A 13,349-nucleotide genomic window follows, 5' to 3' on the forward strand; every position below is an offset into this window, starting at 1 on the left:
CATTCTAGTTGCCATAGTGTTACTATCCATCCATGGTAGTTACTATAATGTTACTCTCCATGCATTATAGTTACTAGAATGTTACTATCCATCCATTATTGTTACTACATTACTCTCCGTGCATTATCCGTCTGTAACCGCTGGGTGTCCTTGCAGAGCCCCAGAGCATGCCCCTGCTGGCCCGCTCGCCCAGCACCAACCGCAAGTACCCCCCGCTGCCCGTGGACAAGCTGGAGGAGGAGATCAATCGGCGCATGGCCGATGACAACAAGCTCTTCAGGGAGGAGTTCAACGTGAGTGCCCCTGCTGCTGCCCTCAGGGTTGGGTTTAGGGCCTGCTTCTTGGTTTGGAAAGAGAGGTGTGTGCTAAGGAAGGCAGGAGTTCCCCCTGAAATGGGAAATGTGAACCTGCTCCCTCCGAATTGTTGTGATTTTGAAATTAAGGGTCTCTGATGTCGCTGTGACACAGCACAAAGCACGAAGACTCCATCAGAATGGTGCCTAAGAGAGATTTATTATAGCAACATGTTGCCTCTACAGTTTTTCAAGGTGTTTACATTTATTTAACAGACACATTCAGTGCCCATTGGTCATAAGAAAGAAACAAAGTTCTCAATAGGTGAACAAGGAGCCACATCATTCTGTGAGCCAGCTAAAGTCCGTATCTTATTAACTTTCTCTCTTCCATCACATTGTCATGGACATAGCCTTGGTGTCTTCCTCGAGAGAGATATGGGGCTTTCTTTATCTTTCGGAAGCCTTTGCTGGCTCACAAGAACAGCACAAAATGCCTTTTCTACACTCTCAGGCAAAGAGATGGGAGGAGGAAGCACAGAGGGCAGGCTCAGGGTGTCTGTCGTGGAGCAGGTCTGGGTGAGACAGGCTCAGCACACGTTGTTCTGGCTGCCTTCAGTGAACTCTGCTGCACTGTAGGGGTGCTTGGGCTGCCCTGCTGCTCCTCTGCAGGCTCCAGCAATGTCCAGCACTCCCTGCAGTGTCCCTGCCCATGGAGGGGGGTGGAAGGAGGTGATCTTTGAGGTCTCTTCCAGCCCAAACTGCTCTGGGAGTCTGTCTTGTTTTGAAAAGCCAGGTGTCTGCTAAGGAAGGCAGGAGGCCCCCCTGAAATGGGAAATGTAAACCCCCTCCCTCTGAATTATTGTAATTTTGAAATTAAGGGGCTCTCGGGCAAAGATGTGGGAGCAAGAATAACAATTCTTTATTAGGGAAGAAAATAAAAATAAAATAAACAATGCAGTGATACAAAACAACACTGCCAGAGTGAGAGCAGTCCCTGCCCCCTGTGTGTCAGGGCGGTGTCCCAGCCCCATCCCATGGGGGCTCAGCCCTCCTGCAGTGCCAGCTGTGGCTCTGCTGCAGCAGGGATCCTGCACAAGGGGGGAGTTTTCCTCTGCAGCTCCAGGGCTGCTGCAGATGGGCCTGGGCTCCCTCTGGCCATGCAGGGCAGCAGAAAGCTGCTCCTCTGGCAATGCAGGGGGCAAAGGCTGCTGGGGTGTCCCAAACCTCAGATTGGATCCAGGCAGGAATGCTTGGCTCCTCCCCTGGGCGGAGCATCTCCCCATGGGATGATGGAATTGGATCAGCCCTGCAGGGACACTCACTGGCCATGGACAGAAGATAATTAATAATTAATGGCCCATGAACAGCAGAGATCTCCTGGAGGGAGGATTGGCTGTGGAAGAGATAAAGAAAACTGCCCAATGAACAGAAGACAACTGCCCCACCTCTGGCAGATGGCAGTAGAATACTCACATTGCCTTGCAATCCAGGGGGTTTCTTAAAGGCTGAGTGGTGGCAGGGCTGATTCAGTCCTTAAACCTGTGACAAACTGTTCACCCTCATGCTCACTGCAGAAAGCAGAGGGTTTCTAGCAAACAGCTCTTCAGAGTTACATTTTCCTGGGTTCAGGAATGATCCTGGATGTCTTAAGGTCTTCCAGAGCTCCCCTGCTTGCTGGTTGCCTCCCAAGCTCTGCCCCCCAGCTCCCAATCCTCATGGCCTTAAATCCACAACCAACCAAAAGAAAGCTTTGACAGAGAAACAGGAATGAACCCATCTTTCAGTGAGCTGTTAACCCTGAAACACAATGGTGACAGTGTGTGGGACAAAGGCTGGCCTTCAGCTGTGAGGAGTTCAGGCATTGTGCTTGTCCCACGAGCCCAGAGCATTTCTTCAGGGATGGCCACAACCTCTTCTTGACATTGCTGGGCTCTGCAGCTTGTGACAATGGATCTGTTTTGCCTTGTCAATGCAAAAATAATGGAATGGAATGGAATGGAATGGAATGGAATGGAATGGAATGGAATAGAATAGAATAGAATAGAATAGAATAGAATAGAATAGAATAGAATAGAATAGAATAGAATAGAATAGAGTAGGTTCATTAAGGTTGGAAAATATTATCTCTTTTCCAGCTGATAATCTGATCATCTCCCTCTAAGATTATCAAGTCCAACCATTAAGTCAGCACTGCCAAGACCACCACTAAACCATGTCCCCAAGTGCCACATCAGTGCCACATCTACACTTTTGGCTTCTTTAACACTTTCAAGGGTGGTGACTCTACCACTGCTGGGGCTGGTGTTGGGGCTTGACAACTCTTTCAGTGAAAATATTTTCCTAAATATCCAATCTAAACCTCCCCTTGCACAATTTAAGATTGTTCCCTCTCCTCCTGTCCCTGTTCCCTGGGAGCAGAGCCCAATCCCCCCTGGCTGTCCCCTCCTGTCAGGAGCTGTGCAGAGCCACAAGGTCCCCCCTGAGCCTCCTTTTCTCCAGTCTGAGCCCCTTCCCAGCTCCCTCAGCTGCTCCTCATCAGACCTGTGCTCCCAGCCCAGGTCCAAACCATGATATGGCACCATGAGAACGAGGAGAAGATAAAAAAAAGCCCCTGCACTTTGTCCAGCTGCTACAAAACTTGATCCCTTTCCTGGCCACGCTTTGATGAAACCAAATAGGTGCAATGAATGCCCAGGGAGGGGGATTTTTAGGGTTAGAAATACCTGATTGCCCTGGACACTTCCTGCCATCCTGTCAGCTGGAGGAAGGGATGGTGGATACCTCCAGAACATTCTTTGCTGTTCAGAGAGGATGTGGAATAAGTGCTGGGGAAGCACCTCCTGTGCTCGAGTGGGAAACCCAGGGACAGTGTCCCCTGTCACCCCAGCCCTCCCACCCCCACCAAAGGCCTTCTGGGGCTGCTCCTGCCATCACTGGGTGGGCTGGGGCTGTGGGGGCTTAATCAGGTCACAATTAGCAGCACTGTTAATGAGGGAATCTCACAGGAGCTTCCGTGGGCTGGAATCAGGAATGAGCTCATTGGTGCTGCTGAGTGGGTTCAGAGCTTTGCTGCCACCTCGTGTCCATGGGTCAGGAGATTCCAGATCTCTTTCCAGAGGGATTGATTGGCTCTCTCTGGTCCAGCCCAGCTATTTAAATTGTCACATTGAAAGTTGCTGCTGGGGTGGAGGTGAGGACTGTGGGTGGTGGGGACACATCCAGAGGGGCAGGATGCTCAGATGTGGCATTTGCCAGCACATTGTTCCTGCTGTGCCATGAAAACCTCATGGAAAACCCTTTTCTTTCTGCCATTTCAGGCTCTCCCAGCCTGTCCCATCCAGGCCACGTGTGAAGCTGCTTCCAAGGAGGAGAACAAGGAGAAGAACAGATATGTGAACATTTTACCCTGTACGTGTCAGAGCTGCTTGGATGGTGGGGGAAACACTCAGGGGCTCCTGCCAGGGCCTCCCATTCCCGGTTTTGGGATGGGCAAGGGCACAGATGAGGGCATTTCACCTCCCAGCTGGGTGGCTGAGTCTGCTTTAGCTTTGGATACCTGTGAGGAGAAGCTCCATGGAGCCAGGAGGCCGTGGAGAGTGAAAGGAATGGGAAACGCCAGAAGGGACAACTCCTGCCTGGTGGCACTGGGCAGTGGGCTGGCTTGAGGTGCCCTCAAATATCCACTCTGTAGAAGGAAAACTACCTTGGACAAGATCTAGGACCTCTCTGGGTTTGAGCAGGAGGAATTTGGGGGCACAAAAGTGTTTTTGCAGCAGAGCCAGGAGTGTGGGCTCCACTCCAGCACCTGGATTCTCACTAGGCCAGGTAGCAGCAGAATGTGGAGGGGGTTGTCTTTAATGCAGAGTTTTCATTTCCCTGCAGATGATCATTCCAGGGTTCACCTGACTCCTGTGGAAGGGGTCCCTGACTCCGACTACATCAACGCCTCCTTCATCAATGTGAGTTTTGGGGTGTGGAGGGGAAATCCCTGCCAGGGTAAAGCCAAGCAGGCTTTGGAGAGGGCTGGGGGTACCACTCCTGCTGGAGCTGGGCATTTATGATCAACAAACAGCTGAAAAATCATTGAATCTTTGAGGTTGGAAAAGCCCTCTAAGAGCCATGAGTCCAAGCATTCCCCCCAGCACTGCCAGGCCACCACTGAGCCATGTCCCCAAGTGCCACATTCACACAGTTTTAAATCCTTGAAGAGTGTGGCCAGTTGGTCATCAGTGCTTGCAGGGCTGGATGTGGGAAGGGGATGGAGAAGAAATCAAGGAATCCAGCTGCAATGGAAGCACCATTGCCCTGCTGTGCCCCTGGGAGGAGATGGGTCCTTTGTGGCTGTCACCATTGTGGCTCCAACCAGCTGGAAGGGTCATCTGAGAGATGCAGGCACATGAGGCAAAGCAAGACTCAAAAGAGCTTTTTCCTTCCCTCCCCAGTAAATGAAATACACAAAACCAGTCCCTATGAGTTCTACAGCCCCTCTTTTCCAAGGATCAATGCTGATTTTCACGTGATGCTCTGGATGCAGGGTCTGACTGCAGTGGAAGGGCTGTCTGGCTGTCACTCCTTTCATTAGTGCCTTGTGCCAACAAGTGGGGTCATTCCTGCATTATGTGAGCATGGGGGGAGTTCCTGTGGTAAAACAGCCCTTTGCACAAGGATTCTCAATGATTTCAGCCCATCTTTGGAGCTGATTCTCCCCTCAGAGGCTGCAGCCCCTTCTCTGCACAAGGGAGAATGAGCAGCAGAGCAGATGCCAGCTCTGTTTGTTCCTGAAGAAAATGCATTTAATGACTCCTGTGTTAGAGAAATATTAATTTTTCTTCTTTTCTTGCAGGGGTACCAAGAGAAAAACAAATTCATTGCTGCACAAGGTAAATTATTGAGTATTCCCATGGCTCTGTTGTGGGCAGCTGGGATTGGTCCCCCTGCTCAGTGGGGCTGTGCCCCTCTGCCCACAGCACAGCATCTTGCAGAGCTCCCCTGGTCAAAAGGAGGCCTGGCTGCTCCACAGATTGTTCCCAAAATGATTTTCCCAGTCAAAGAGCAGTGCTGGATGTTTTGGTGGACAGAAAGAAGTCCTTCCTGTGCAGTCCCATTGCTGGAGGGTGTTGTGAGCTCTGGAAGCCTCTTAATTAAAACCCCCAAATCACACAGTCATGGAATGGTTTGGGCTGGAAAGGACTTCAAAACTCATCTCATTCCACCCCACTGCCATGGACAGGGACACCTCCCACTATCCCAGGTTGTTCCAAGCTCCCTTGAACACTCCCAGGGATGGGATAGAGAGAAACATCCTTATGATCTTCAGAAGTCCAAACACATCCCTAAAACCAAAATTCCCACTCAGAGGGTGGGGATCATGTCAGCAACAGGATGTTACCTGCCCATGGGAGTGCTTTGTGTTTCCTCTCTGGACTTGCCAGTGGGTCAGGGCATTCCTGGCCACTTTCCCTGGCTCTGGCTGGAGAAGGAGGCTGGATCAGGTCCCTCAGCACTTCCAGGCTCAGGTTAAGCTTTGGCTCTGCTGTTCTCTTGGCTCACCCTGAGCCTCAGGCTTGGCAAGGGAGTGTAGGCTGAGTTAGCTTCGTGTCTGGCAGGCAGCAGGGAACTATTCCTGTGCCACACTGAAATGGGATCCCATGGCTAAAACCCAAAATCCCAGGGCAGGACTCTGGGACAGCCACAATTCCCCTGGGTGACCTTGGGCAAGTCCGTGCTCTGTTTGTCTCATTTCCCTTTCTTGAGCTAAATGTGGAACTCCTGACCATAAAACAAATCCAGACACTCCAGGTATCGTGTGATAGGATTATTCCTTGGATCAGGCATGTCCAGACACCACAGCACCTCCTGTGACCTATTGGCAAAAAATGTGTTGGATCATCCCTGATGTGTAACCTCATATGCTGGGGTTTGGCCCCAAATTGTGAGAGGTTGATCCCAAAGAGGACTTCTTGTTTTTCCTTCCCCTCAGGACCAAAGGAAGAAACAGTGAACGATTTTTGGAGGATGATTTGGGAGCAAAACACAGCGACAATTGTCATGGTGACCAACCTGAAGGAGAGGAAAGAGGTCGGTGCCAGAAGCTTTCACAGGCTGGGATTTAACCCTATGGGCATGTCCTGGAGCCATTCCCAGCTTTGTGAGGGTGTCCAGAGCTCACCTGCACCTGTTTTTTTCTCCCCCCAGTGTAAATGTGCTCAGTACTGGCCAGACCAGGGCTGCTGGACCTACGGGAACATCCGAGTGTCCGTGGAGGACGTGACCGTGCTGGTGGATTACACCGTGCGCAAGTTCTGCATCCAGCAGGTGCCAGGGGCCACCTCCACATCCCATCCCTCCCCTCTCCACTCTGGGCATCCCAAAGGTGTTGGCTCAACTCCTCCAAGGCTCTGTGAGAGCAGAGTTGGCATGAAATGACCCCCAGCACCCATTTTTAACCAGAGTTGTTAGGAATTTATTCCTCCCAAGAGCCTTTTCTCAGTGGTACCACATGGCCGTGCTGAGAGCAGGGAAGCTGAGGGATGCCAGGGCTGAAATTCCATCCTGAAGTACTCCAGCACTTGCTGTTAGCAGTGTTTGTTCCTGCTCTCACCCACAGACACTTAATGCCTGAAAATAATCAGATTTATCCCCTCAGCTGAGATGAAATCCAGTGCTGTATGTGTTGGGATTGATTGCTTTCCCATCTGTCACCACATTTCCTTGTCCTCCAAGGAGACTCTGGGTGTTTTCGTCACTCTGTTTGTTTTCCTGCTCTCTCAGAGGCAGGCAGGGAAGAGTTGGTGCCTGTAAACCTGTCTGGACTTTGAGGATGATCCTCCTAAGCCTCATGTTTCACTCCAATGGCCTGGATGTGTGTGTTTTCCTCCCCTGCCTTTAATCCGAGGATGATCTGGCCAGAGGAGTGGGAAAGGATGGAGGAGCAGCTTCTGTTTGAGCTTGTTGCTTGTTGGGGATGAAATATGGCAGCTGCTGCCAGGCTGGATCCACAGGCTGGCATCTCACACCCCTCAGATGTGGGATGTGATGAAAATGTCATGTTTTTAGAGACTGATCTGTCCCAGACCCTGAGTCCATGCCCTTTCAGCTGTGGATGCTGCTGCTTAAGCTCCATCTCGGGTCTGCACCTCCCTCTCTCTCTTCATTTTGGGGGAAGAAAGGAAAGCCGAGTATTTCCCCTTAACCTGAGCCCTCCTTTGCCCTGCAGGTGGGAGATGTCACAAACAAGAAGCCTCAGCGCCTGGTGACCCAGTTCCACTTCACCAGCTGGCCTGACTTTGGGGTGCCCTTCACCCCCATTGGGATGCTGAAATTCCTGAAGAAGGTGAAGACCTGCAATCCCCAGTATGCAGGAGCCATAGTGGTGCACTGCAGGTGAGTCCTGGAAAGCATCTCCTATTTAAAAGGAATTTTTTTTTCAGTCAGGACTTTTCCATTATCTTTATTTAATTTTCCTATGTTAAACTGGGATGTTCCTCATGGGGACATGCAAAAAAAACGCATGAATTGAAGGAAGTTCTTGGAATCAGTGATTTTAGGGTGTTACAACTCATCTGGAGGGGTCATTTGGGTTGGCTGGATGCTGAGTGAGCCAAGGAGAGCACTGGTGGCATCTCCCTTGGCATGAGAAGATGACATCCCTCTCTGGGAGAAGGCATTACTGACCTGACACATAGCCTGGAGCAATGGACTCACCTGGAATGGTTTCAGGCACAGCAGCAACTCTGGGGGAGCCACAGCAGTTTCCACATTGCAATAAGGAGAAACCCCATGGTTAAAGGCACAGATGGTCACATTTGCACCATCCCAAGTTAATTTTTTTTTTTCTTCTTGGGAGGCAAGAAGAAAGGACACAGATGGGCAACCAGCCCTGTATGATCCTCTCTGCTGGTTTCTGCTCTGCCTCAAGGGGAAGGGAGTCCCAGTGCTGAGCAGGTCCTTTCCCTGGACAGCTCAGCATCCCCTTCCTCTGCCCCAAACCAGGGCATGGCAGAGGGTGGAGTGTGCACTGTGGGGTGCACTGTGCTCCCCTTCCATTATCTCTGTCTCCCACTTGGGGCTTGGTGACTCCCCAGCTGATTCCAAGAGCTTTGTCTTCATTTCATGTCTGCTGGTCTCATTGAAGACAATCCAGTGCCACCCCCACCATGGGCTCCCACTGTCCCAGGTTGCTCCAAGTCCATCCAGCCTGGCCTTGGGCACTTCCAGGGATCCAGGGGCAGCCACAGCTTCTCTGGGCACCCTGTGCCAGGGTTCCTCACCCTCACAGGGAACAATTCCTTCCCAATATCCCACCTAACCCTGCCCAGTGAAGGAATTGGGGTAATAGTGAGAAAAGTCATGGCTTGAGACCACAGGATCATGGAATGGTTTGGGAAAGGACCTTAAATCCCATCCAGTGCCACCCCCACCATGGCCAGGGACACCTCCCACTGTCTCAAAGTGCTCCCAGCCCTGTCCAGCCTGGCCTGGGACACTGCCAGGGATCCAGGGGCAGCCACAGCTTCTCTGGGCACCTGTGCCAGGGCTCCTCACCCTCCCAGGGAAGAACTCCTTGCCAATGTCCCCACCCTTGTCGTGCAGTGCCGGGGTGGGCCGCACGGGCACGTTCATCGTCATCGACGCCATGCTGGACATGATGCACACGGAGAGGAAGGTCGATGTCTACGGCTTCGTCAGCCGCATCCGCGCCCAGCGCTGCCAGATGGTACAGACAGATGTGAGTGTGCTGCTCCTGCCCTGCCCTCTGGGCTGGCATTGCCTTCATTTCCTTCACCCACTCAAAGCCTGTGTGAGGGTTGTGCCATCCCTCATTTTGGGTGATTGTTTCGGTTTGGAAAGCCAGGTGTGTGCTAAGGAAGGCAGGAGCCTCCCCTGGAATGGAGAAAATGAACCCCTCCTCTCGCTGAATTGCTATAAATTTTAAATTAAGGGCTCTCAGGCAACAAAAATTATGGGAGTAGGAAATAACAGTTCTTTAATAAAATAAACAATGCAGTAAACTAAAACAACACTGACAGAGTCAGAACACAACTTGACACCCTGTGGGTCAGGGTGTTGGCAGCAGTCTCATTGGAATTGTGGCTGCAGCCCTCCTGCAGTGTCAGGGGTGGGTCTGTTGGAGCAGGGATCCTGGAGAAAGGGTGTAGTCTTCTTCTGAAGATCCAGTGGAAGAAGAGGCAGCTGCTGTTCCTCTGGGGAATCCAGTGGAGAAGCCCTGCTGGTGTTCCAGAATCTCCAGATTAAATCCAGATAGGAATGCTTGGCTCCTCCCTCTGGGCTCACATCTCCCAGTGGGATGCTGCAGTTCTTATCAGCCATGCAGTGACATTCAATAGCTGTTATCAGCAGGTGTCCCCTCCTGAGGGAGGAGTGATTGTGGAAGAGATAAGGCAAACTGCCCACTTGACAAAAGACAACTGCCACACAGATGGTATAGAATACATCTTGCCTTGCAATCTGGAGCACCTGCCCTCTGGGCAGGCATTTTCTTCACCCACTCAAAGATTGTGTGAGGGTTGTGCCATCCCTCGTTTGAGGTGATACTTCATCATGTGGGCTCTACATGAGGTCCTTCTTTTCATAATCCCCTTTGTAGAATCATTAAATCATTTAGGTTGGGAAAGATCCTTAAGATAGAGTCCAACTATTCCCTTAACACTGCCAAGGTCACCTCTGATCCATGTCCCCAAGTGCCACATCCACATGGCTTTCACAGTGGTGGTGCCAGACTTTCCATGGGAGAGAGGGAGAAGTTGGAATTCAAAGCCAGGTGATCTCCAAGCCCATCATTGGCTTGTCCTCAGTGCCCTGTCCTGCCTCTGGGACAGTGTAGTTCCCAGAGTGTTAATCATCATAGGATCACTGGTTTTTGGGGATTGGAAAAGTCCTTTATGATCATCCAATCCAGCAGCACTGCCAAGGCCACCACTGACCATGTCCCCAAGTGCCACCTCCACATGGCTTTTGTATCCCTCAAGGGATGGGGACTCAAACTGCCCTGGGCAGCTGTGCCAGGGCTGGACAACCCTTTCCATAAAGAAATTTATCCAATATCCCACCTGACCCTCCCCTGGCACAGCTTGAGGCCATTCCCTCTCTCTCTATCCTTTGTTTCCCCCTGGCCGTCCCCTCCTGTCAGGGAATCTTGTGGAGCCACAAGGTCCCCCCTGAGCCTCCTTTTCTCCAGGCTTGGAGAACACTTTGTCTCACATCTGCCTTGCTTGGTGTGGTAAATAAAGAAACAATCCCCATTTGCTGGCAGGAAGGTTGTCACTCAGTTTTTTAGAATCTCAGAGGGTGGCCAGGGCTTGGTGGGTTTGCATCCATCATGCCCTCACTGGGCATGGAACGTGGCAGGGGAAAAAAAGCAAAGTAACTGTATGGCTAGAGGGGGAGGTGTAGTTATGAGCAGGGAGAACAATTTTAAAAAGAAAGATTTCACAGAGACTCAGACTTGCTTTTACTCCTTCCTTGTCCCTGCCCCCCTGCAGATGCAGTATGTGTTCATATACCAAGCACTTCTGGAGCACTATCTGTACGGTGACACTGAGCTGGAGGTGACCTCCTTAGAGATCCACCTCCAGAAGATCTACAACAAAGTGCCAGGGACCAGCAGCAACGGGCTGGAGGAGGAGTTCAAGGTGAGTGAGGCTGTTGTCCTGTCCTGCTGGATCTGCTGGGATGGTGCAGGGATCACCTGGCACTGGGTGAGTCTGAACATCCCCTCTGCTCTGCTCCTTGCCCTGCAGAAGCTCACTTCAATCAAAATCCAGAATGACAAGATGAGAACGGGCAACTTGCCAGCCAACATGAAGAAGAACAGGGTGCTTCAGATAATTCCATGTAAGGCTTGTTTGGCTGAGGGTCTGGTGGGTGTGGGGACAGGAATTGGGTGGAGAAATGGGGTAAACAGGGACATTGTGATGTTCAAAGAAAAGGGCAAAGTCCTGCCCCTGGACTGGGGTCACCCAGCTGGGTGGAAAAGCAGCTTGGAGGAAAGGACCTGGGGGTCCTGACAGACTGCAGCCTGAACCTGAGCCAGCAAAGTGCCCTTGTGACAAAAGGGACAGTGGTGGCCTGGGCTGGGTGAGACAAAACTCTTCCAGCAGGCCCAGGGAGGGGATCCTGCCCCTCTGCTCAGCACTGGGGAGGCCACACCTGCAGCACTGGGTGCCAGCACAGGAGGGACATGGACAGACTGGAGACAGCCCAAGGAGGGGCTGGAGCATCTGTGCCCTGAGGGAGACCTGGGAGTGCCCAGAAGCAGAAGAGAAGGTTCCAGAACAGGCTGGGAGAGCTGGGACTGCTCAGAAAGAGAAGAGAAGGCTCCAGGAAGGGCTGGGAGAGCTGGGGCTGCTCAGAAGGAGAAGAGAAGGTTCCAGGGGCCTCATCCCTGCCCATCCACACCTGCAGGGAGGACAGAGCCAGGCTGTCAGTGGTGGCCAGGGGCAGGACAAGGGGCTGTGGGCACACAGTGACCACAGGAGGGTCCCTCTGAACATTAGGGAACACATTTTGCCTGTGAGTTGCTGACACAGGTTGCTCAGGGGTGTTGTGGATTCTCCATGCTTGAAGATACTCAGATTTTCTCTGGACACACATGGCCACCCAGCCCTGTGTGACCCTCTCTGCTGGTTCCTGCTCTGTCTCAGAGGGAAAGGAGTCCCAGGGCTGAGCAGGTCCTTTTCCTGGACAGCTCAGCATCCCCTTCCTCTGCCCCAAACCGGGGCATGGCAGAGGGTGGAGCTGACTGTCCTTGTCCCAGCCAGCTGCACTGTGCTCCCCTTCCCTAATCTCTGTCTCCCACTTGGGGCTTGGTGACTCCCCAGCTGAAGGCCATGCAGGTTATCCCAAATCTCAGATGGTTTTGTTCTGTTCCAGATGAGTTCAACCGAGTAATCATTCCAGTGAAGAGAGGGGAGGAGAACACAGACTATGTCAACGCTTCCTTCATTGACGTGAGTCTTCTCCAATCTTCTTCCCATCTTCTCCCAAAGGAAACCACCTCATGCTGCTTCCTTTGGGAAGAATTTATCCCAAACACTCATTTTATGGGTTTTGTACAGCTCCCTCCCTGTGACTTTGCTTTGTGTCAGTGGATGGTGCTGGTTTCTTTCTCCCAGAAACCTCCAGGTATATCCAGCTCCTTGTGGGAGAGGAGAGCTGGCGCCTGAGCAGAGCTTCCAAATCCTGGGCTCATTTCTGTCCCTCTGGGCTCTGCTGATGGCTGTGGAGAAGGGATCCATGTATCCATGGAAATAACACAGCACTGGCCATTTGGTCAGAAAACATCCACCAGATGAGCTTAGGGAGCAATACACGATCCCAAAACCTTGGAGAGTGGCCAGGTCAATCCCATTACACCTGTCTGGGTGGTGGCAGGAGGAGAGGCAGGGAGGTTAAGTGCTGTCCTCACTCTGAGGAGGAGATAAGTGATTGCACATCCTTCCCTCCTGAGCAATCCTGTGGACTCCAGGGAGACATCTCAGATGAGTATTGATCTCCATGCAGTGATGCCAGGGCTGGCCAAGGCACAGACCCTGCTCTTTTCCAGCCCAATTTCTCTTTTCCTCTCCTAATGACACAGGGCTCTTTTTTTCCCCAAAAAGGCAATCACTGGGTTTGCCACTAAAACCAGTTTATTCCCAGTTCTAACATCCCTAATTAATTGCTCCCTGAAATCTCCTTTGCTGGGTGCCTGCTGTGGCTGTGGGAGCAGCCAGGAGCAGCTGCCTTGTTGTGCATCCAGATCAGAAAAATTTCCATGGCACGTAAGCAATTTGGGCTGAGGATTCAATTTCCTGCCTCTGCTGAACTTTGCTTAAATGACAAACTCCAAATGACGAAGCATCTGCAGTCACAGTCTGCAGGGAGGGCACAGGGGACTCACAGGGGTTTGGAAACAAAAACTCTTTGTGGCTGTGGCAGAGCCAGAGTCATCCAGCCTTCCTGCTGGTTTCACACATCATAGGATGGTCTGGCTTGGAAGGGACCTCAGATATCAGCCAGTGCTGTTTAGTTTTGCTGGCTTCTTCCAAAAAT

General features: G+C 51.7%; 1 protein-coding gene across 2 annotated transcripts in view; it reads left to right on the forward strand.

The window, feature by feature from the left end:
• PTPRA (protein tyrosine phosphatase receptor type A) overlaps positions 1-13,349 on the forward strand; it is a 100,804-nt gene that overhangs the window by 81,527 nt on the left and 5,928 nt on the right. For both annotated transcript variants that reach the window (XM_064712019.1, XM_064712020.1), the window contains 11 exons: positions 157-293; positions 3,614-3,704; positions 4,179-4,255; positions 5,140-5,176; positions 6,277-6,374; positions 6,492-6,611; positions 7,513-7,679; positions 8,889-9,024; positions 10,799-10,948; positions 11,057-11,150; positions 12,189-12,265. In XM_064712019.1, the coding sequence (XP_064568089.1) occupies positions 157-293; positions 3,614-3,704; positions 4,179-4,255; positions 5,140-5,176; positions 6,277-6,374; positions 6,492-6,611; positions 7,513-7,679; positions 8,889-9,024; positions 10,799-10,948; positions 11,057-11,150; positions 12,189-12,265 (1,184 nt within the window). The remainder of the gene's footprint in view (positions 1-156; positions 294-3,613; positions 3,705-4,178; positions 4,256-5,139; positions 5,177-6,276; positions 6,375-6,491; positions 6,612-7,512; positions 7,680-8,888; positions 9,025-10,798; positions 10,949-11,056; positions 11,151-12,188; positions 12,266-13,349) is intronic.

This window comes from Zonotrichia leucophrys, chromosome 4, assembly GCF_028769735.1.
Source record: "Zonotrichia leucophrys gambelii isolate GWCS_2022_RI chromosome 4, RI_Zleu_2.0, whole genome shotgun sequence".
Taxonomy (NCBI): Eukaryota; Metazoa; Chordata; class Aves; order Passeriformes; family Passerellidae; genus Zonotrichia; species Zonotrichia leucophrys.